The following is a 23,033-nucleotide window of genomic DNA, read 5'->3' as shown; positions in this document are numbered from 1 at the left end:
ATAAAGATGAGACATAAATTTTACGTTCTTTGGCTATATCCACGCATGGCGGATGAAATAAAAAAATTTATTATCTTAAGAGAAATTATAAGATGATTTAGAACCGATCTCATATAAAATATTTTTATTCTCATTATTTTTCATCTTCTCTCATCATCTCAATATGTTTACTTATGTGGAGCAAGTGTATGTCAAAATAAGAGAGAAGAAGTCCTTTTGTAAGATAATAAGGGTAGCAGAGAATTTATGATGGTTGAAAATTAGCTATTTCGAGGAGTAGTTTAATTTACTCTTTTTTTTATTGTTTGTTTTTGTTTGAACATTGATCTAATTGTTGCTGAGGAGGTTGCCTGCTCTGTTGTGAGCGCTCTGGTGTCTCTTGGATTGCACGAGAAAGGAGAGGGAGAGACGCATCAGGAATGGCTTGTCAACTGAATTTCTCAGTAGCGGCAAAGCCAAAGCCTCAACCATGTGTTTGTCCGTCTTCCTCTGCGAAGCATCCGCGGCTGCTCTCTTCACAGTTATCATCAATATCAGGCACCACTACGCCCTCTCTCCTTCGCGATGAAACACTAATCCGACATCGTGTCCGTCAAAATCTGTCCCGCAATGCTCCAAATTCCATGGTAGGGGCAGTTCTCTCTTTACCTTTAAGTGTCAGGCAAGTGAAAATTTGAGTTCGCTTTCAGTTTTGCGTGGTAGAAAGTCATAAATTAGTTTCTCCGTGATATTTTCCTTTCAATTTTTTCTTTGAGTTGCTGAGAAATGTCTGGGAAAAGAAATCAAAGTATCAGGGGTTTTTGGAATTTTCTGAATTTCTATTTTACCACTGACAAAATTTGCATGGCAAATTTATGCATATTGCTAAATTCCATTTAATGGATCCCGATTCGGGTATTTTAAACACGTGGAAATTAATTTATGTTCTCTTGCTTTCCTTGTATATTTTTTTTGTTTCCCCTTTTCCAGAAAATGGAGTAATTTTATTTTATTTTGTATTTTCAAATTTTCTTATTATTGTTTTAGGGTAGTGTAAATGGGAGTTGATGGTAATTTGTTGTTTACATAAACAAAAGGAGATAATTTGTAAACTTTTTGAAGGTGAATTTAGATTTCGAACATGAGCAGGTTGTTTCATGTGCTAAGAAACCTGAACCTATGAAGATGATGATATCTGGCGCTCCTGCTTCCGGTAAAGGAACCCAATGCGAGTTTATTACTAAGAAAGTAACACTTCTATTCTATTATCTCTTTGTTGCTCTAAATCTTTTATCTACTATTATTTTCTCATTTTGCATGATGTTGTTGAACTGAGCACTCCTCATGTTTTTGTTCCTAATTTAATTTTTCTTTTCAAAGGAAGGCTGACGGTGTCTGCATGGTTGCAGGGAATTTGAATTTGGGAGCCTACTGGATGTTGCATTTTTATGGCCCAATGGATTCAAATAGAAAATATATAAAAGAGCAACTAAATGCAAACATGGCTAGCTACTAGCATTTCATATAACCAAGAGCCCCAGGGTTTGCCAATCAATCTGCATAATCATTGCCCTCCCTACCCCATGTTTGGAAATTTAGATTCTGAATTTGGAATTGGATTTGGATTTGTGTTGATTTGAATTAAAATACAATACAAAGTTCTACTTAGTGTTGTCCAAATCCACACAAATCCGAATCTAAGGCTTGAAAACCATGCTCCCAAGAACATTCTTAGTGTATTTTGCTGAAGGCATAGCCAATCTCACGGGATAAGGCTTTTGTAGTCCTAAATTGGTGCACAGTGCACTCCAGATGGAGCTCATTCTCGTAAGACTTCTTGGAGATGTAAAGCCACAGTCGAATCAGAATCCGCAATTGTACTTCTAGTTCTAGAGTCCTAGGCCGGTTAATAGTCTCCTTCTAATGCCCCGGAGTTTTGCTACATGATTGGTACCCTCTCCCAGAGTGCAGGCATATTCCCCTATCCAACTCCCTTCTTTGATGATAAAATAGGCTACCTGCCCCTGCGCGCATTGAGTTACCAATTAGCAACCTTGAGTATTTTATTTAGGCTGCTTATTCAGCATACGTATTTTAGGGATAGATATAGGAAACTGGGGTGCATTCATTTGATAGTGTTTTGTACCTTTTTTGTTTTCTTGAGGATTTTTTGTAATTATGTCTTAGTTAACTGCAAGGTATAAATACAATTTGTAGGTTATGTTGGAGTTAGTTTTTTGCAGTTTGAATTGAGGTTTAGAATCTCCCTTGATTCCCTCTCCTCTCTGCATTAGACCCCCACCTCTTCTTCTTGTTTTTTTATTTCGATAAAAAAAGGAAACTTTATTGAAGAGGCATCGAGGAGATGGTAGCCCATGGTACACTGAATCAAACATCACACAAATCAAATATTACATCAAAATCATTAATAACAGTCCCACTATGCCAGCTGTTGACTGCAGTAAACCAGTGTTCTTTGTTGATTTCGATTCTTGAGGATGAATTTTTGAATACTCCCTCATTCCTCTCTTTCAAACGCACTAGAAAATTGAAAGTGGAATGAGGGACATAGCCTTTCTCTTCACCTTTGTGACCCAAATCCCTTTCCTGGCCCAAAGTTACCCTCCCACAAGGTTAGCCATAACCCAGCTTTGTTCGATAAAAGTCAGTCCTGTATTCCAGAGATTTGTTGTCCAAGCACAATAAAGGAGGATGTGCTGAACCGATTCTGCATCAACCGTGCAAAGGGGACATCTATTGACAACAAACAGACCCCTTCTCTGCAAATTATCCATTGTCAAAATCTTACCATGCTAGTATTTTCTGGTAAATATGTGCCAGCCAGCTAAACCGATGATAAACTGACATAAACAGACTATCCGTAACCTGTTTTTGTTAGGGGGCCTCATAAAAGGATTATATATTTTATGTTTCTTGTAGAAAAGTATTTCTAAAAGGTAAATTTGGATTTTGGATTATATTTTGTGGGATCTTTTGTTTAAAGGATTTGGAAATTTTGTTACTTAGCTTTTTTGGAAACTAATGTCAGATTGCCACTTATATAGGTCATGGAGCCAAGTGGTAGGAATTGTAATCAGTGTTTGCCACTACTTCAAACCATTGATGCAGAGTGATCTTCGAGGCCTGCAATGCAAACTCATCATGTTCGGAGTTTTAATTACTTTTGGGCAATCTTGTGATTTTATTGTTTTCCAGGATTTTTTTTTCCTTTTCCCCGCCATTTTTTATAGTGATAGTTTATTATGTTATAGAAGAGTGGATTCTAGGGTTTTATTTATTAGGAAAGCAGTATCCTGGTAGTGTTTCCTATTTTATTCCCAATCTTATTAGCCCTATATGATTGTAAGAGATTTTTTATTCAGATTTGATTATTATGAATTGAATTTGAGTTATTAGGGTTTATCCTATGTGAGGACATAAGGTTCTCATCAACCATAACATCCCAAGTGGTAGGAACCCTAGGCAACGGTACCCCCTCTAACCATCACAATTCTAGTGGTCAGCTTAGTTATGGGGTGGGTATTGCTGGGGCATTTTCGTCTTAACATTGTTTATTTTTCCCATTTTCATTCTTGGTAAATTTTTATTTAGTCTGATTGAAAGCACAATTTTTAGGCTGGTCCAACCAATTGGTGTTGGAATTTGCCACCTTACCAGTTTGGGTGAAGCCCTGAAACTGAAAATAATGCGAACAAGGTCAACCTGCACAGCTCCAAGCAACTCAATCCTATCCCATTGAAGTTGGTACCCAAGCTCTCACAAAAAATTACCCTTTGCTTCCAAGGAGGATATAATCCCCAACCAGCTGTAGAACATGGACGAGACTTATTAATATAACCATAGTGACTTTCATTAATCATTAATTGAACAAAAAATACATAAGCTAGCTACTCTGAATGTATAGCTACTCTGAATGTACATGCCCATGTACATTCATACACAGCACACAGATGTGTGTATGTGTATGCTTATTTGTGTGTAATATTATTTTTGTAAAGTTAGAGATGGAGGAGAGAAGAAGAAAAGGAGAGAAGAAGAGAAGAAAATAAGAAATTAAGAGAAAGGAGAAGGCGGCAGTATCCTGGCAGTTACATACAGCTCCAGATCTGCCCTTTTATATATTAAAAATAATAAACTTCTTAAAGGATAAAAATACCCCCACTCACACAATCTAATTGCCGAAATAAGCTATTCTCTTCTAACATTCCCCATCAAGCTGGAGGTGTATAAATACCACCCAACCCCAACTTGTCACAACCATTAGAGAAGGCAGGCTCAAGTGAAGGCTTTGTGAAAACATTGCCTAACTGATCTGCTAATTTCATGAAAGTAGTCCTCATGACCTCCTTCAATACCACATCCCTCACAAAATGACATTCAACTTCAATGTGCTTTGTTCTCTCATGGAATATTGGATTGCTAGTGATATAAATGGTAGCTTGTTTGTCACAAACATATCCATTGGCTTTGTCACTGAAAACCTCATCTCTGACATTAGAGATTCCAGCCATTTAAGCTCACTCACAATATGAGCCATAGCTTGGTATTCTGCTTCAGCACTAGATTTGGCCATAGTAGTTCGTTTCTTTCCACACAAGGAAGCAAGATTATCTCCTACAAGTATACATTATTTAGTAGTAGACCTTCAATCATTAACAAAGCCAGCCCAATCCGCATTAGAGTATCCCATGACCTCACTATTTTTATTCTATTTATATATCGAACCTTTGCCAGGAGAGCCTTTGAGACACAACAAAATCCCACAAAATGATTTCCCAATGTGGTTGTTTGGGATTTTATAAATTGACTCACCACCCCTATTGCAAATGATATGTTAGGTCTAGTGACGTTCTAGCAAATCAACTTGCCAACCAAAGTTACCTATATTGATGCTTGTCCTCAAATTCCGGTCCAACATCCCTAGACAGCTTCTTGTTACGATTGATAGGAGTATCAGTTGGTATCGATAGGAGTATCAGTTGGTTTAACTCCTAATAGACCAGTCTCACTTAGCAAGTCCAAGGTATATTTTCATTGAGATAGACTCAACCCTTTCCTACACCGTACAATCCCAATACCAAGAAAGTTGCGTAGAGTACTCAAGTCCTTGATTTGAAATTTAGTTTGAAGTCGTTGCTTAACATCTGCAATCCTGCTCTAGTCACTGCTAGTGATAATGATATCTTCAACATAAACCACTAGAAGTACCACATGTCTTTGTTTTGCGGTGAAGACCAAATGATGAGAATAACATTAAATGAAGCCAAATGTAGAGACCACCACACTAAACCTGTAAAACTAGGCTCGATGAGGTTGCTTAAGACCATAAATGGCCTTATGCAACCTGAATACTTTATCATCCTCCCCTTGAGCAACATACCCAGAAGGTTGCTTTGTGCATACCTCTTCCTACAAATCTCCATTTAGAAAGGAATTTTTCATATCCAACTAGTATAGGGGGCCAATCAAAATTGACTGCCAATGAGATCAACACACGAATAAAATTTAGTTGAGCAACAGGAGAGAAGGTCTCAAAAGAATTAATACCATACATTTGGGTGTACCCCATGATAACCAATTTAGCCTTAAGTCGTTCAATAGAGCCGTTCAGAAGATATTTAATATTGTAGACCCAATGATACCTTACCAACTCCTTACCAGAAGGAAGGTTTACCAAGTCCCATGTCACTTTAGTGGTCAAAGCATGCATTTCTACATCCATTGCATTATTTTCACCTAGGGTTGGCAAGCGCTTCAACGTGCGAGGAAGGAATAATACAATGGAAATAGACAAGGCAAAAGAATACATAGGACTAGGAAGGTGAAGACCTAAAACATAATGAGCAATAGGATAAATAACTAAGGACCGTGTACATGTTTGAGTTCATCTCTGGTGAGCAGTGGGAAAATCCAACTTGCACTAGGATGGATCCCCAGGATTAGAAATTGAAATAGTGATGGGAAGAAGATGAACCAGAGGATCAATGAGGGGGAATCCAAAATTGTCGATGGACTCAAAATAGATTCATTTGAGGACCCTGCACTGGAGAAATAAGGTGTCCCTTAAAAAATTATAACATCTACACTAACATATTTCTTGTGAGTGTGGGGATTATAACTTTTATAACCCTTATGAATTCTCAAGTACCCAACAAAGACACTTTTAATAGCACGAGAGGAGAACTTGTCCTATCCATTTTGTGGAATAGGAACAAAACATGTGCAACCAAAGACACGTGGCATAGTAGAGAACATGGGTGTTTTTGGAACACAATGGAGAAGGGTATTTGTTCCCCTAGAACACTTGAGGGCATCCTATTAAGCAAAAAACAAGCTATAAGAAGAGCATCAATCAATAAAATTTTAGGAACATGCATATGAAGGATGAGAGACAATGCTATGTCAAGTAAATATCTATTTTTTCTTTCAACAAGTCCATTCTGCTAAGGGGTACGTATACATGATGTTTGATGAATCATTCCTTTGGCCAAGCAAAAAGATTGAAGCTTATTTTGAATAAATTGAAGTGCATTTTCAGATTGAAAATGATGCAATTAGTAGCCTTTATTTACTTTTATGCTTATATCAAGAGTTTCTATTTGTGGGTGCTAGTGTATTTTTGTTTTTCCTAAATTTTGGGGGTTTATTTTTGTCAAATTAGCCTTGGGGGGCCATTTTTGTAATATTTAGGGGTATTTTTGCGATTGTAGTTATTTTTAGTAGGGCTTTAGAAGATAAGTTGTTTTTAGAGGGGGGTTATGTGCAAAATAGGAGTTGGTTTCTCTTGGAAGCTTTAAGCCTTGTATAAGAAGGGTCTTAAATTTAGATTTTGACTCAAATTTCGAAGCTCCATAGGTAAGGAAATTTTGAAAGAAATTTCTATTTCGATTTCAATTTCAATTTTGATTTGAAAAAATAATGGAAATCAGTAATAAAAAATTTAATTCTTTGTAACGCTCCGGCCCCAACTTACGGTCTGGGTGTTACTGTAGTGACGTTTGTGTACCTGATATACTTCTCAACAGATATATATGTAGCGGAAAACATAAACATCCATCAAACTATTACTAGAGTTCTAACCGCCTGATAGATACATACAACTATTCCAACATCCATATACAATATTGTATGATACTCGACACATCCTCGAGTCTTACAACATTTTACAAGTTCTAAAAACCTATAACATAACCCACAAAATGGAGCTCGTGGAGACGCTCACTCAAAAATAGATCGCTACCTTGCCCTAGTCCTTGCTAATCTTAACCTCAATAAGGACCTGAAAAGATAGTTTGTATGATAGGGTGGGACACCTCTCAGTAAGGTACGATTAAGCTAATAATAGTGTGTGGCCAGCATGCTTTATGTGTTTAACAAAAACATAAACATATATAATCATCGTTTCCATAATTGTAAAATATGTAGCCCATTTTCATCATATGAATAGCCCCATAGTATATAACAACAGTTACATAAATGTAGAGATATGCAGGATAGGACACGCCCTCAAACTCTATACCATGTATAAATCCCCACAATCAGGGTTGACTACCCCTATTGTCTCAATACAGCCTGGGTACATGATCAAGAGGCAAACTCACATTAAGACCACCCCTACTGTTTCAATACAACTTGGGTTCATATAGATCAAAAGTATGGTGCCCTCACTGGCAACGGATCCGTGCCTACACTATCAGTCCCTAGGGTTCCTAAAGCATATTGTGCAATTTAAGCAATTTAAACACTCTTTTGAAATCATTTCACAAAACACATCATTACGTGAAATCCGGCCTGTAGCCGTCAAATAAACTTCCTGCATTTTAACAATAGTTCCAGTATTTCACAACATCAACACCTGCCACACAGTTTTCCACATTTGAAAACAACCCGAAAGTAAATATAAACAGTTAATTTCACAGTACGGGTTTTAAACAACGAAAACAACATTTCCAACCGGTGAAAAGGTCCAGAATGACAAGTATAATACTCTAAAAATATAACATTTAAATTTGACCTGTTGGTTTTGAAAATAAAGCCGGTTTACCGAATCGAGGCTCGAAAATCCTAAAACCGCCGTAACTCGATATCTAAAAGTTATTTCAACATTTCAGTCGATTCATATTGTATAAATCACTATATTAACATAACCCCCTTACTTGCATGTGAATCAGAGTTCGAAACGACCTAGAACTCAAGCCCTAGCTTTTCGAATCCCGAACCTAAACGGTTCAAAACAACGGCATGAAAACCCCGAAACCTAATACTTGAAGAACAACACTTCAGTATAATCTCGTATACTACAGATCTACAGGACCAAAAGCAAAAACCGACCCTTACCTCTATTTTTGGGGAAAATTCGGAAATCTCCGAAATGAAATTCTGATCTATAGAACTTGTAGAGATTCCTTCCCTGATCCACATAGCGACGTCGAATCGTCGATTCCGAAAACACACGGCCCGGAAATCTTAGAAAGAGAGAGTGGAGTTCGTGTCTAGAGAGAGAGAGAGAGAGTGGAGTTCGTGTAGAGAGAGAGAGAGAGAGAGAGAGAGAGAGAGAGAGAGAGAGAGAGAGAGAGAGAGTTTATAAAGAAAAACCTAACTTAGCCTTTAAGTAATCAAAATAAATATCTCCTTTCAAAATATCTTCTTCAAAATATCTCCTCCAAAATATTTCTTATTTATTTATTTTATATATATATATTTGATCGGGTTACTACATTCTTTGTTAAACTTTAGAAATGGTTAACAGACATAATAATGTATTACATAATAATGTTTTAGGACTAATATATTGCAAGTTAAATACATCTATATCGTGTGTAAGGTGGAAAAGTTGTAATATAGTATGGGTATCCAACTTACTTGTAAGATAATGTGCATTAAACTTAGTTAATACAAATGAAATTCGTAAATTGTTTGAATATTATTTATTATACAAATAATGATAATTTAGACATGAATGGTTAAATAAAATGCTGTTGGAAGTTTATTTTTCCATATAATTTAAAAAGCACTTATAATAATCTTTTGTTTCGATAAAAATAAATAAAATAAATTAAGGTAGAAATTTCACTTCACTCCTAAATTTCTCATTTGAATTCCGAGGAAATTTCATTGCATAGTTAAAATTTCGATAAGTTTTGCAAAAATATTGAGATTTCGATAAATTTCGGATGATTTGTTGAGATTTCGATGGAAATTGGCTGCCATTTTGATTTCGAGGATGATGGAAATTGGAAATTTCGTGGAAATTTAAGACCACGAGTATAAGTAGGAGTCTTCAGCCACTTTGCTGGGGGGTTTTTTGGCATTTTATCTTTGAGGAGATTTTTCTCCAGAGCTCAGCTCAAGACCAACTAGGGTTTGAAGATTTGGAGGCTTGGGTTTTGAGGAGTGCCAAGACAGGTACTGATTTGAGGATTTAGTTGCTGTTGTGACTTGTTAATGGATCATTTAGTCATTTAGCATTATTATTATGTGTTATGTTGATAAGTGTGAGTTAGTAAGGGTATTATGGTCATTCGGATCGTATTTGACATATATTATAAATAGAGGGAGAGACCTATCATTGAGGTTAGGTCTTCCATTTTTACCCAATTATTCAACATGGTATCAGAGCAATATCTGACCTAGACCCTAATTGCGCAACCACTGGTAAATCAAACCCTAAACATATAATACCATGCAACCTGCTGCTATTGAAGGGTCATCAGCATCTCCAAAGTCCAGGAGCAGGTTCAGCAGTTGCCATAAAAAGCTGCAGTCACTGGAAAAATGCTGGACCCTGCTGTTTTCTTCAACACCTCAAGAAATACCAAATATTTTGCAAAATTAACCACACAGCAAGCCATAGAACCTGCCGATCTGCCAGCCCTGAAAATTTCACAGCAAGAGAAGCCTCCATGCACCACTGCGCGCCTGCCAAAAGGCCAGCAGTGCTGACCACATGCGCTGGTGTGTGTGACACTTTTGAGCAGCCATTTTGCTCCGATTTCCTCCCAAATGTCTTGAATCCTTCCTCACACCATAATTCCAAGTCGTTTGTCAACTTTTTTGTCCAAAGTTATCACCTTTTTTAGTTGCTTATGTGTGGCATTCCAGGAATGATTGCTTGCTAATGCCTGAATCTGTTGGTTGATAATTATAGAGTTCATTGACGCCTGAAACAGTGGTATTGCTGTGTTCTTGATTTGGTTTTTATCTTTCTTGTTCATTGTGTGCTTGTGGTTTGCTCCGGTTGTTGAACGTTGTGTGTTAGGATGGTGTCCATGAATTTTAGGAGGATGTTGTTTGTTGTGTACTTCAGATTTTCTACTGTATAGACGCTGTTTGGTACTATTTGAACCGTGTGTTGGTTTCTTGGGGGCCGTGTCTATGTCTCTTGAAGCAGTGGCAGCATTTATACATTGATTTTGTTGTGTTGTGCCAGTGCTATGTGCAGTTGTTGGTGACTCGTTCGTGGTTGAATCAGCAGTTGACTTGTTTTTGTTTGGTTTGGTTGGTCTAGAAGTTTACTTGTGGTTGTTTTGGTTGGTCTAGAAGTTCACTTTTGGAATTCCGAGAACATTTATTTGCTGCTGTATCGAGGTTGTGTGTGCTGGGATGGTGTCCTCAAACTCCAAAAGTGTGTTTCCATTGTCAGACATTTTGTTCAAGTGAACAACGCACTACAACTATCTTGGAGGAAGAGTATTCAAGGTTCCTACAATATCAAACATCCCAAAAAGCATCTCATTATATTACATCTTTTGCTCAGAAGAGTAATCCTATAGTTTGTATGTCATCTGGTATCTCTCCCACGAGTACTTGGATTATTGACTCTACTGATACTGATCATGTGCAGCTGTAACCAACTTCTTTTATGCCTTCCATTATCCTGAAAATCAACCTTAAGTTACCCTTGCATATGGGATGACAATTATAGTTAAAGGGATAGGAATAGCAAATCCTACTCCCTCCATGTCTCTTTCATCTGTTTTATACATTCCTAAGTCCGCTTTCAATCTCATGTCAGCTAATAAGCTTTCAAAGGCACTAAATTGTTTTGTAATATTCTTTTCCTAAATTTTTTTGTAATCTTCTTTCCTAATTTTGATGATGAGGAAGACAATTGGCTGAGGATGTGAGGCTTGTGGACACTACTACTTTGAGTTGCTCTTTTCTCCCATTGCTTGCATAGTTGTTGCTACACTGCTTCAAATCAATTGTTGCCTTGGTCATCTGTCCTTGAACAAATTGAAAGAACTAGTTCCTACCTTGAGTTTTGTGTCTATTCTTGAGTGTGAGTCTCGTTAGTTGGGAAAACATTATTGTGTTCCCTTTGCTTCTCGAGTCAAAAAACGGGTAGATAATCCCTTCATGCTCATCCATTCTGATGTTTGGGGTCCGAGTCATGTCGTGTCAAAATTGGAGTTTCGCTACTTTATTACATTTGTCGATGACTACTCTAGGATGACTTCGTCGTATTTAATGAAAGACTGTTATGAGTTTAACATCTTTTGTGCCTTTTGTTCTCAAATAAAGACTCACTTTGATATGCCAGTCAAGATACTTTGTAGTGATAATGCTAAGGAGTACTTTAGTGCCTAGTTTAGTACCTATATAACTAATTTTGGTATGATCCATTAGTCATCTTGTGCCCACACTCAACAACAAAATGGAGTTGCAGAATAGAAAAATAGACATATTTTTGAACCCACTCGTACCTTATTGTATTAAATGAATGTCTCCAAAGTTTTTGGACTGATCTGTGTTCACTGCTTGCTCTCTCATTAATAAAATGCCATCCTCTATCCTTGGTGGTAAAATCTAATATTCAGTTATCTTCCTTAAGGCTCCTTTGTTCTTCTTACCCCCTCGTAATTTGGTTGTGTCTTTTGTCCATCAGTTAATTCTAGGATCTTATAAGTTGGGTACTTGCACTATTGAATATTTTTTTTCTAGGGTATTCCTATACTCAAAAGAGATATCGATGTTATAGTCCTACTTTACATTGATTCTTTGTCTCCGTTGATGTCACCTTTTTGAGTCTACATCACACTACTCTAATTCCTTGAGTTTTGTTGACCTTAATGAGTCCCTTCCTCTGCCTTGTCTTCCCGATCCTAACCTAATATCTGTGCCCAATCCTCCAACATCTTCATCCAGTTTGAGTCCTTCTCATCGCTTGGATCATCCCAATTTGTACGTATGCACATGACGACTCAAGGGAGAGGAGAGCCTCCTTTAGCTTCCACTTCTACGCCTTTACTTTCCTCGTTAGATGATCCTATTTCTTAAGATTGTGATCCGCCCATTGTTGATAGAAAGGGCAAACATAGTTGGACCTAACATCTAATCTCTAATTTTGTTTGTTTTGATTCCTTGTCACCCTTATATTATTGTTTTGTTAGTACTTTGTCTTCTGTTGCTATTCCAAAATCTATTTTTGAAGCCCTGTCCCATTCTAGGTAGAGGAATGCAATGATAAAAGAGATGTATGCTTTACAGTATAATGATGTTTGGGACTTGGTACGTCTTCCTCTTGATAAGTCTGTGGTTTTTCATTGGGTGTACACTGTGAAGGTTAATCTAGATGGTTCCCTGCCTTGATTGAAAAGCCACCTTGTTGCTAAGGGACATACTCAAGTGTATGGTCCGGACTATTCGGAAACGTTTTCCTTTGTAACCAAACTCGCTTCAATATGCTTTTTCATCTCCTTAGCCACCACCTATCATTGGCCTCTACACCAATTAGATGTGAAGAATGCTTTCCTGCACGGTGATCTTCAGTAGTAGGTCTATATGGAGCAATCATATGGGTTTGTTGGTCAGAGGGAGTCATGCTTAGTTTGTTGGCTCAAGAAGTCACTATATGATTCTAAACAGTCTTCAAGGGTATGGTTTGGTTGCTTCAATGTTGTAGTACTTGAGTTTGGCCTTCAATGGTGTGCAGTAGATCATTCTGTATTTTATCGTCATACTCCATCTAGATTGATTTTGCTTATAGTGGATGTGGATTATGTTGTGATTATTGGTCATGATGGTCAAGATATTTCAAAGTCTAAAGCATTTCTTGTAGACTAAGTTTCAGGCAAAGGACTTGGGACTATTGAAGTACTTCTTAGGTATAGAAGTATCGAGATCTCGTAAAAGAACTTTCTGTCACATAAGTATGTTCTTGATCTTTTAGATGAGTCAGAGCTGTTGGCATCCACACTTGTTGATATACCCATGGATCGCAATAGTAAGTTAGCACCAGATATGAGTGATTTGTTGCCTAACCCAGAGGTTATCGAAGACTTGTTTGAAAGGAATTATCTTATAGTCACTCAACCAGATATACCCGTAGCCACTAGTGTTGTGAGTCAATTTCTCGATTTTGCGAGAACAAGTCATTGGGATGCAATAATTCGTATATTGGGATATCTCAAAGGTGCACCAGGGAGAGGTCTCTTATATTAGGATCAAGGCCACACTCATATTCAAGGATATATAGATGTAGATTGAGCTGGTTGCTTGCCGACCGAAGACCACAAGTGGGTACTGTAACTTTGTTTGTGGTGGCTAGGTCAAGTGTTGGTTGAAGAACATGTTGAAAGAACTAGGTTTTCCACATTCTCAACCTATGGAGTTGATGTGTGATAATCAAGCTACTGTTCATATTGCCTCCAACCTAGTCTTCCATGAGTGGACAAAGCACATTGAAGCTAATTGCCACTTTATTTGGGAGAAACTTGTACAAAAGCTAATTGCAACCACTTATGTGAAGTTTGAGTTTTAGCTTGCGGATTTGTTCACTAAAGCCTTGGGAGGTGCTCGTGTCAAATTCATTTGTAACAAGCTAGGAACATATGATATATATGCTCCAACATCAGGGGGAGTGTTAATGGTAATTTAGTAATTTTGCATTATTATTATTATTATTAAATTTTAAAGAGTTATGTTAATAAGTGTGAGTTAGTAAGGGTATTATGGTCATTGGCATTGTATTTGACATATATTATAAATAGAGGGAGTGAACTATCATTGAGGTTAGGTCTTCCATTTTTCACCTATTATTCAGCATGACTAAAATTTATATTATTTGCTCAACTGAAATTCACAGCCGTCATCTCTTTATTAGTTTACAGATTTAGTAATTGAGTCAAGAAAGGTTTCTAAAACACTACCCTGAATTCTCAGTATTTATTTCTAAATTTCTTGTCCTATTTCTACACGTATTTGCATCAGAATAATTTGAATACCATTGCCAAATTGAGTTTTTATTTCTTGGTAGAATTGAGTATTACATTCAAAAAAATTATGATCTGTCTTGTAACAAAAAAATCCAAGTCATATGTGAAAAATCATCCACGAAGGACACAATATTGATGACCAATCAAATTTTTGACTCTACTTAGGCCCCAAATATTAGAATGAATAAGAGGAAACAACTATTTATCATGAGACTCAATTCTTGATAGAAAAGATATCCTAACATGCTTTCCTAATTGACATGTAGTGCACTCAAAACAAGAAACAAACTTGAACATAGGAAAAACTTCTTGAAGTTTTTGAAGGGATGGATGATCCAAGTGAGCATGCCATTGATCAAGAGAAACACCATGAGTAGAAATTGAGGATGCGGTATGACAAGAATTGGATCGACCACGTTCATCATCAAAATGGTACAAGTTGTCCTTCCTAAGCCCTCCACTGGTCCTCTTTTCTTTTGGAGATCCTGAATAACACAATGAGAAGGAAAGAAGGCACCAAATAGTAATGAGATTTTGTTATTTGACTAATTGATAATAGGTTCAAGGGAAATTTTGGCACATATACGACAGAGGAAAGAGGCATAGAAGGAAATAAGAGAATATTTCCACAACCAGAAACCGTTGTCACTAAACCCTCAGCAAGAGTAACTGTAGAGTGTAACTTAAATAAATTAAGACTGCCTGCCATATGGGAGGAGGCACTAGAGTCAATAACCTAGGGTGAAGAGTATGAAGAGGCAAGACGCCTGGTTGTACCTGAATGGGCCAATAGTAGCATTAGATGTAGAAGAATGAGTTTAGAGTTGTTGAACCATGCGGACAAGATTGTTTTACTCTTCTTGGTACATGGTAGATGATGTACTCAACTCCCTAGTGGAGTGGCTAGCTGCACTTGAACTTTAAACAATGGAGTCATCCTTAGCAACAGGCGTATTAGCCCAATTTGGTTTCTTGTCTAGATCCCAGCAGCAGTCAACAGTATGGTTTCGCTTGCCACAATGTGTGCAAATGTGAGAATTGCCATGGCAGGCTGCTTGTCCAAATACACTACCTCTGCCTTCCAAACTCCATCCTCATCCTCCAACACTTCCCTAACTATGGTTGGAGGTGGTGCTGAACATTGTTGAACTATCATGGGAAGAAGCTTGAGGAGAAGATTGGGAGCCATTTTTGATGATCCATTGGATTCACGTGTATGCTTCATTCATGGGTGGTATGGATTCACTAGCAAGAATATGATCGTTGTGTTGAAGCTTGGAACTCAACCCAGACAAAACCTTGGCAGCCAAAAATTCTGCCCTGCGCCTCTTAGCCATCTCAATGTTGGAACTGACTAGTTGATAGATGTTTAGTTCCTCCCACATGCCCTTCAAAGTGATATAATACTCACTAATGGACCTACCTCCTTGGTCATATTTGGAAAACTTTTCATATAGGTAAAAAATATGACTTTGATTTTTATCTTGAGAGAAGCTTTCACGAAGATCATCCCATACATCCTCGGCTGTTCTATGAAACATCACATTTGCAGCAACTCGTGGCTCCATGCTATTCCACAACCACACAAGCTATATATTAATTCTCTTTCATCCAATCTTCATAAACTTTGGAGTCTGGAGATGGGGAAGAATGCAACAAATACTTGGACTTCCCTTTCGTGTTAATATAAACATGCACCACCTGAGACCAGAACAGGTAGTTGGAGGATCCAACCAATTTGATGGCTGTGATCTGTACGTTAATAGTATCATCCGAAACTCTCTCTATAGAGTAAGTAAAACCACCCCTTATACGTTTCAGTCAGTACACACCAGAGTCAAGAATGAATCAGCAACTACGGAGAATCAGGCAGCACACACAAGCACAATGGACACTTAATAAACTACGTGGTAACACAGCAGCTGCAGGAATTGTTGCTGGCAGCAACTAGAAGAAAGTGTGTAGTCACTGAACACCAACTGCAACCACCTGTAACTGAAACAAGATTGCAAGCAAGCAAGCAATCATGAAAATGTAAAATTAAACAGTTTAATCATGCCAACACCAGCCAGAACAGCAGAACAGCTCTGGCAGTATACCCAAAACAGAGCATAACCGCTTCACATCACCAAACCACCGCAAGCAGACAGCATCCTATCAAGGATGCTGCACAGCATAACCTCGAGGAAAAAGGTCCCCAGGTGACTCTCAAACCAACCAGAAAATCAGATTTGAGAATTAATTAGGAAAAGATAAGGGAAGAAATGAAAAACGGAGTATGTAACGTAACGACTGTGATAAATCACATTTAGAGGTGATTGATGCTCTAATACCATGTTGTAAAGTTAGAGATGGAGGAGAGAAGAAAAGAGGAGAAGAGAAGAAAGGAAGAAGAAAGTAAGAGAAAGGAGGCAGCAGTATCTAGGTGAGTTACATACAGCTCCAGGTCTGCCCTCTTATATATTAATGATAATATAATTCTTAAGGAAAAAAAATGCTGCCACTCACATAACCTAATTTCTGAAATAAGCTATTCTCTTCTAACAATTATAATTATATATATATATCTAAGTATAAATGGATTAATTAAATTTCTAACTCAAAAACCTTCCCAAGCAAATTTTTATTGAATGAAACCCTTCCCTTACTATTAGTTAATATTTATGAATTAATCAAATTCTGAGCTATTTTATCCTTAAGTAAAACTTATTTGAATCAAAAAATTTTGTAATATATTTGTTTGACTAAATAATAATAATTACAATAATTATCATCTTCATCATTATTAAGCTCTCTTTGCAGTGTGCATGTGTATATATATAATGTCATCCCTTGTATCACAGTTTCTGCCATTGGCTGAGTCATTGGTCCAACCAGCTCCACCATTTGGCAGCTTTACTGGGTTGGTTACTGGTCTGAGAGTTAAAACCAAAGATCTAACTAAAGGGATAGGCTTTGGAGAAAGATGACAATTTTTTTTTTTTTTTGCTTTTTCTTTTTTGGTGATGTTTCTATTTGAAAGGAACAGGATATTAGAATTCTGAAGAATTGGAAACCTTTGCACCCATGGTTGTACAATTTTTATAGCATAATTTTTTGGGTTTTATTGTTAGGCTTCTGCAAGGGTTGATGCCATTGGCAACAAGTAACACATATTGTACAGGGTGTGTTCGATCCTTGTTTGTATTGATGATAGTAGATCTTGATATGTGCAAGAGCACTTGACTTTAAGTTGTGCCTCAGCATTACCAGCATCTAGCTTGTAGAAAAACAATTATTGGAGCTCTTCCATGAGGCACATATTGTTGCCTGTATTTTTTTTGGACTGATTTGGAGTTTTTTCTTCTAAAATAATTGGGCTATCACTAACCTAATAAAGCAACAAATAATTAGCAAAAGGATGGAATGAATTTTTGTTATACTTATGGAGTGTCATCTGAAAAAGTAAAAACAAAAGTGAGAATTGTTATTTTTTGTGGAGTAAAAAAGGTGGTAGGCTTAGAAGCTACATTTTAAATGGGAACAGAGTCTGGCCTGTTGGATATGTTTTGTTCAGACTCTGGTTTCTTTTTAATTTCTCGTTCGCTTTCTTGGTGTAAGCTTTGGGCTAGAAAATAAGTCTACAACTGAAGCAGCATTTGATGCTCAAAATCATCCAAGATAAGTTTTTATAATAGAGTTAGATCTTTGTCAATTCTGGAGGTGGAAGAATCTGTTTGGTTTTATAAGAAGTGGATTGGGTGATCCTGTCCATGTTAGCGTGTGCTGATTAAACTCCTTACAGTTGTCACTTTCAATAGAAAATGAAAATATTGCATGACCATAGTCTTAAAAAGTGGTAGTAAGCAGCATAGTGTAATAGTAATGGGTGTAGTGGAAATTGGGACTAGTGCATGTTGCGTAACAGGAAGCAGGTGTAATGCCATTTTTCAGGCACACACAACCTTATGTATATTGGTATAGTTGTGTGTTTTAAACTCTCATCCATTTTTGGAGTGTTTAACACATTTTGGATCCTTTAGTGCAACTCACTAATGTTGTTTAGTGTAACAACAAATTTTACATTTGTTTTGAACCACTATTGACAACACACACGCACACGCACGCGCGCACACACACACACACACACACACACACACACACACACACATCTGTTAAAGTATTGTGTGAATGGCTGAATGGTTTGGCCTTGAGTTCTATATATTATATAGACTTTACAAGAATGCTATACATGGAAAGTAAATAAGTTCTAGCATGATTCTAGCCATATTCATGTAAACTAAACTAATCATATGCTAACTGTACAAAATAATGAATGGAGAAAGAAGGAAATAATTGTGGGCTGAAATAAGGAAAGAAATCTTTTGCTGTTTGCTGTTCCGTTGACAACCCCCCTCAAATTGATGCGAGTTGATCAACAAGCATCAATTTGCTACTTAGGAAGCAATGTTGATGACGAGTGAGAGCCTTGGTGAAGATATCAGCAATTTATAAGTCGGTGGAAATGTGTGGAAGAGTGATAACACGAGCTTCAAATGCTTCAGGGATAGAGTGACAATGGACTTCAATATGCTTCGTGCGCTCATGATGGACAAGATTGACCATGATCTGGATAGCACTCGTATTATCGGCTTGTAGAGGTGTAGGATTGGTCTCAGAAAAAATCTAGCTCAGCAAGCAAACCTTGAAGCCAAATAATTTCAGACCAAGCAAGAGACATTGCCCGGTATTTAGATTCCGTCAATGACTTAGAAACTTTGTCTTGCATCTTACTTTTCCAAGAGATCAATGCATCACTTACGAACACACACCAACCAGTGATGGAGCGACGTGTATCCACACAAGTACACAAGCAACCCAATTAGCATCGCTATAAGCAGCAAGGCGAGTAGAATTGCCTGCAGGGAAGGATAAACCACGAGCAGAAGTGCCTTGAACATAGCATAAGATCCTACAGACAACAGCCAAAAGAAGATGACGAGGAGTCTGAAGAAACTGGCTGACTTGTTGTATAGCAAAAGAAATGTCCGGTCTAGTAATGGTGAGATAGACAAGACTACCCACCAACTTTCGGTATAAACTGGGATCAACAAGTAAGTCACCCTCCTCTTTGCGAAGCTTGACATTTAATTCCATGTGAGTATCAATAGAAATACCCTCTTGAGGGCCAACTGTAGCCACCAAGTCACTAGCATACTTACTTGATTGAGTGAAATGCCAGAGGGACTATGATTCACCTAAAGACCAAGAAAATATGTGAGAGTCCTAAGATCTTTCATATGAAAGCACTCTGAGAGATGAGTCTTGTGTTGAGCAAGTAAAGTAGAATTGGAACCAGTTATCACAATATCAACATAAGCCAAAAGAACAACAATACCCATATCTGATTTCCGAAGAAACAATGAAGTGTCATACTTGCTCTGCTTGAATGAAAATTGTAATAAAGTGGTGCGGAATTTATCAAACCAGGCCCTCGGAGCTTGTTTGAGATCATAAAGAGAGTGACAAAGCTTACAAACATGTGAAGTCGGAGAAGGAAAAAAGCCCGGGGCCGACTTCATATAAATATACTCTTTAAGATCCCTGTGATGAAAAACATTCTTGACATCCATTTGATGCAGTGGCCAATTGCTGGAAGCAGCAATAGCCAGAATTATACGAACAGTTGTCATCTTAGCCGTAGGAGCAAATGTCTCTTCATAATTGACACCATATTCCTGATTATTCCCAAGTGCAACAATGCGAGCTTTGTAACGATCCAGACTTCCATCAGATCGGACCTTGATTGAGTAAACCCATTTACAACCCAGAGGAACAATGGTGGGAGGACGAGGCTCAATGTCCTAGGTGTGATTGGCCTCTAGAGCGGCAATTTCTTCCTGCATAGCTAGTCACCAACAATCATGCTTGACAGAGTGTGAGTAGGATGTGGGAATATCTAAATTGGACAATGTAGTAGTAAGAGCTGAAACAAAATTTCTAGAACTGGAAGAGGGAAACCCATACCTATCCGAGGGTACAGACGCTCGAGGAGAGTGACGTACCAAAGGCTCTGGAGGTGCTGCAACTGATTGAATTTGGAGCGTGGTAGGATCAGATATCGGATGAACCACCGAAAGAGACTGAGGGCAGGAGTGTTGCGTATACACAATACCTGGTTTAAAACAAGAACTGACTTGATGAGGATTTGAGAACTGCTCCTCAAAGGAGTGGAGAATCACAGTTGAAGAGGAGGGTATAAAGGACACAAGAAAGAAATGTTGATTTTCAAAGAAAATAACATTCCTAGAAATGCGTGTACGATGTAATGTAGGATCATAGCAAACAAATCCCTTTTGACACACATTATATCCCAAGAATGCACATCGAATAGATTGAGCAGATAATCTATGTCGCTCATGAGGAGGTAAATGAACAAAACATACACAACCCAAAATACGGAGGTTATCGTAACTAGGTTGCTTAGCAAATAAGTGGAAATAGGGAGACTCCATGAGACGATTAATCAAGTAAGTAGCAGTTTTTAGAGCCTCAACCCAGAACAAGGATGGAACAGAGGATTCTAGCAAGAGAGTATCTACCACATCTAGGAGATGATGATTTTTGCGTTCGACTACTCCATTCTGTTGGGGAGTAGAAGGACATGAACGTTGATGAATAATACCTTTAGAAGCCAAAAATTCCTTAAACACAATAGACAAATATTCACCACCAGAATCTCTACGTAATGTCTTAATAGAAGCAGAAAATTGATTGTCAACATACGCTAAAAACTCAGTGAAGGTACGAAAAACCTCAGACTTAGAGCGAAAAAAGTAGACCCAAGTAAATTTGCTATGATCATTAATGAAAGTCACATAGTATTTAAAATTTTCATGTGAACTAACTAGGGAAGGTCCCCAAACATCGCTATAGATAAGATCAAAGCGCTGAGAGGCTCTACTAGCATGCAAAGGGAAGGGAAGAGAGTTGCTTTTACCAAGTTTGCAAGAAGCTCACTCAAGAGATAAAGAAGAATGTCCTTTATTACCAAGTAAACCAGATTTCAATACATTAGAAAAAATATGAGTATTGGGATGACCTAAACAACGATGGCACACCATACTAAGATCTGAAACATTATTACAAGCAAAAGACTTAATAGAAGAAACTAGAGAAAGTGCTAGAACAGGCAAAAGTAGTGGAAACAAGTGCCCCACTTTAGGTCCCTTCGCGATCGGATCCCTTGTTACCTCACAACACAACCATCACTAGAAAAATTAATAGCACAATTGTTATCAACTAATTGACCAACAGAAATAAGATTTGTGGAAAGCTGAGGAGCAAGAAACACATCAATGAACTTAGAAGAGGCATCTCCGACAGCAGCTATTGGCAAAGAACTACAATTGGTAGTCTGAATAGATTGACCAGCGTAGGGCCGAACATGACATAGAATAGTGGGATTATTTGTCATGTGATTAGAGGCACCCAAGTCCACATACCAAAGTTTAGTAGAATTGTTACCTTGGAGTCCCATTGTTGATAATGCCAAAATTAGCATCTGTTGCTCCATTTCGGGTGTGTAGTAATTCACTGTAGGAGGTGCAGGAACAGAGGAGTCACTTGAAGAAGAGTCAGAGACCGCAAAAGTCACTGTGGGGTATACAATAACAGAAGCCTATAATGCCTGGGCTTGGCGATATTGCGGGCAGATACGATAGTCTTTGATAATGTGACCCTTCTTCTTGCAATAAGAGCAGTATTTCTTGGAACAATTAGCAGCGATATGCCCAAATTTTTTGCAGCAAAAACACTACAAGGTGCTAGAATGCGCAGAGAGTCCTCATTGTTGAGCAGCATAAGCCATAGGGACGGATCCTGAACTATCATGAGATTGTGCCAGAGTAACTTGAGTACTAAGCTGTTGTTCTTCGTGAAGTAACTCACCAAAACAAAGATCAAGAGAAGGAACAAGAGAGCGATTCAGAAGAGGAGTGAACATATTCATACTCGAGGCGGAGTTTCATAAGAAACTGATCATGACGACTAGTCTCGTGAAGACGTTGAATAATGAGAAGAGAGGCAATAACATAGTAGTTAAAAGTGCGTCTCAGGTGCAAGGCGCAGTGAGGTGAAGAGGCTTGCGCCTCAAACCAAGTGGGGCGAGGTGACGCTAGGTGAGACCAGGCACAGTGGGGCGACAGGCGCAGTGAGTCGCGCCTTGTGAATTTTTAGTCATTTAAAGGAGAGAAATAGCCACAGCAAGACCTGTAGCCCTCATTTGACTCAAACGAACATAGCCCTAACCCCTTTTGGCCCTTCGAAGCCCTTTGTGAGCTCGTCTTGCACATTTGAACCAGCAGGAGCATTCGCGATCCTTTGAACCGGTAGCGTGAGCTCATCTGCGAGCCTTCGAACCAGCCAGAAGCCTTCACGACTTTGTCTTCTAGCTTCAAACCAGGATCATGAGTTCGTCTTCGACATTTTGAAGAAGCACAACCCTTTGCGACTTCGTTTCGAACCAGCAGGAGCCCTCGCGAGTTCGTCTGCCTACCTTCGAACCTTCGTAAGTCTTCTTCTTCTTCTTCTTCTTCTTGCGTCCTGCTTCTTCTGCTGCTTGCGTCCTGCTGCCTTCTTCTTCTTCTTCTTCCTGCTGCCTGCTTGTTGCATGCTGTGTGCTGCTTCTCTTTTTCTTCTTCTTTTTCTTTATATGTAAGCTTATAAATTAAATATGTTGTTTAATTAATTTAAGCTTGTAAATTATAACTAATACATAATATTTATTCTTTTTGCTGAAATTTAGCTACTGTTTTTTAATTTGTAATATTTAGTTTA

The 23,033-nt window shown here is 38.0% G+C and overlaps 1 protein-coding gene across 5 annotated transcripts in view; it reads left to right on the top strand.

Moving 5' to 3' along the window:
* Positions 1 to 201: 201 nt before the first annotated feature.
* LOC131161994 (adenylate kinase, chloroplastic) overlaps positions 202 to 23,033 on the top strand; it is a 42,242-nt gene continuing 19,410 nt past the window's right edge. The window contains exons 1-2 of one of the 5 annotated variants that reach the window (XM_058118079.1): positions 202 to 626; positions 1,129 to 1,227. In XM_058118079.1, coding sequence (XP_057974062.1) covers positions 420 to 626; positions 1,129 to 1,227 — 306 coding nt within the window. In that variant the 5' untranslated portion in view covers positions 202 to 419. Of the gene's footprint in view, positions 627 to 1,101; positions 1,228 to 23,033 lie in introns of all 5 variants that reach the window. The other 4 variants (XM_058118076.1, XM_058118080.1, XM_058118077.1 and 1 more) reach the window with 4 other exon arrangements.

This window comes from Malania oleifera, chromosome 8, assembly GCF_029873635.1.
Source record: "Malania oleifera isolate guangnan ecotype guangnan chromosome 8, ASM2987363v1, whole genome shotgun sequence".
NCBI classification, from domain to species: Eukaryota; Viridiplantae; Streptophyta; class Magnoliopsida; order Santalales; family Ximeniaceae; genus Malania; species Malania oleifera.
The sequence above is the reverse complement of the archived record's forward strand: the minus strand, read 5'-3'. Positions and strand labels throughout refer to the sequence as shown.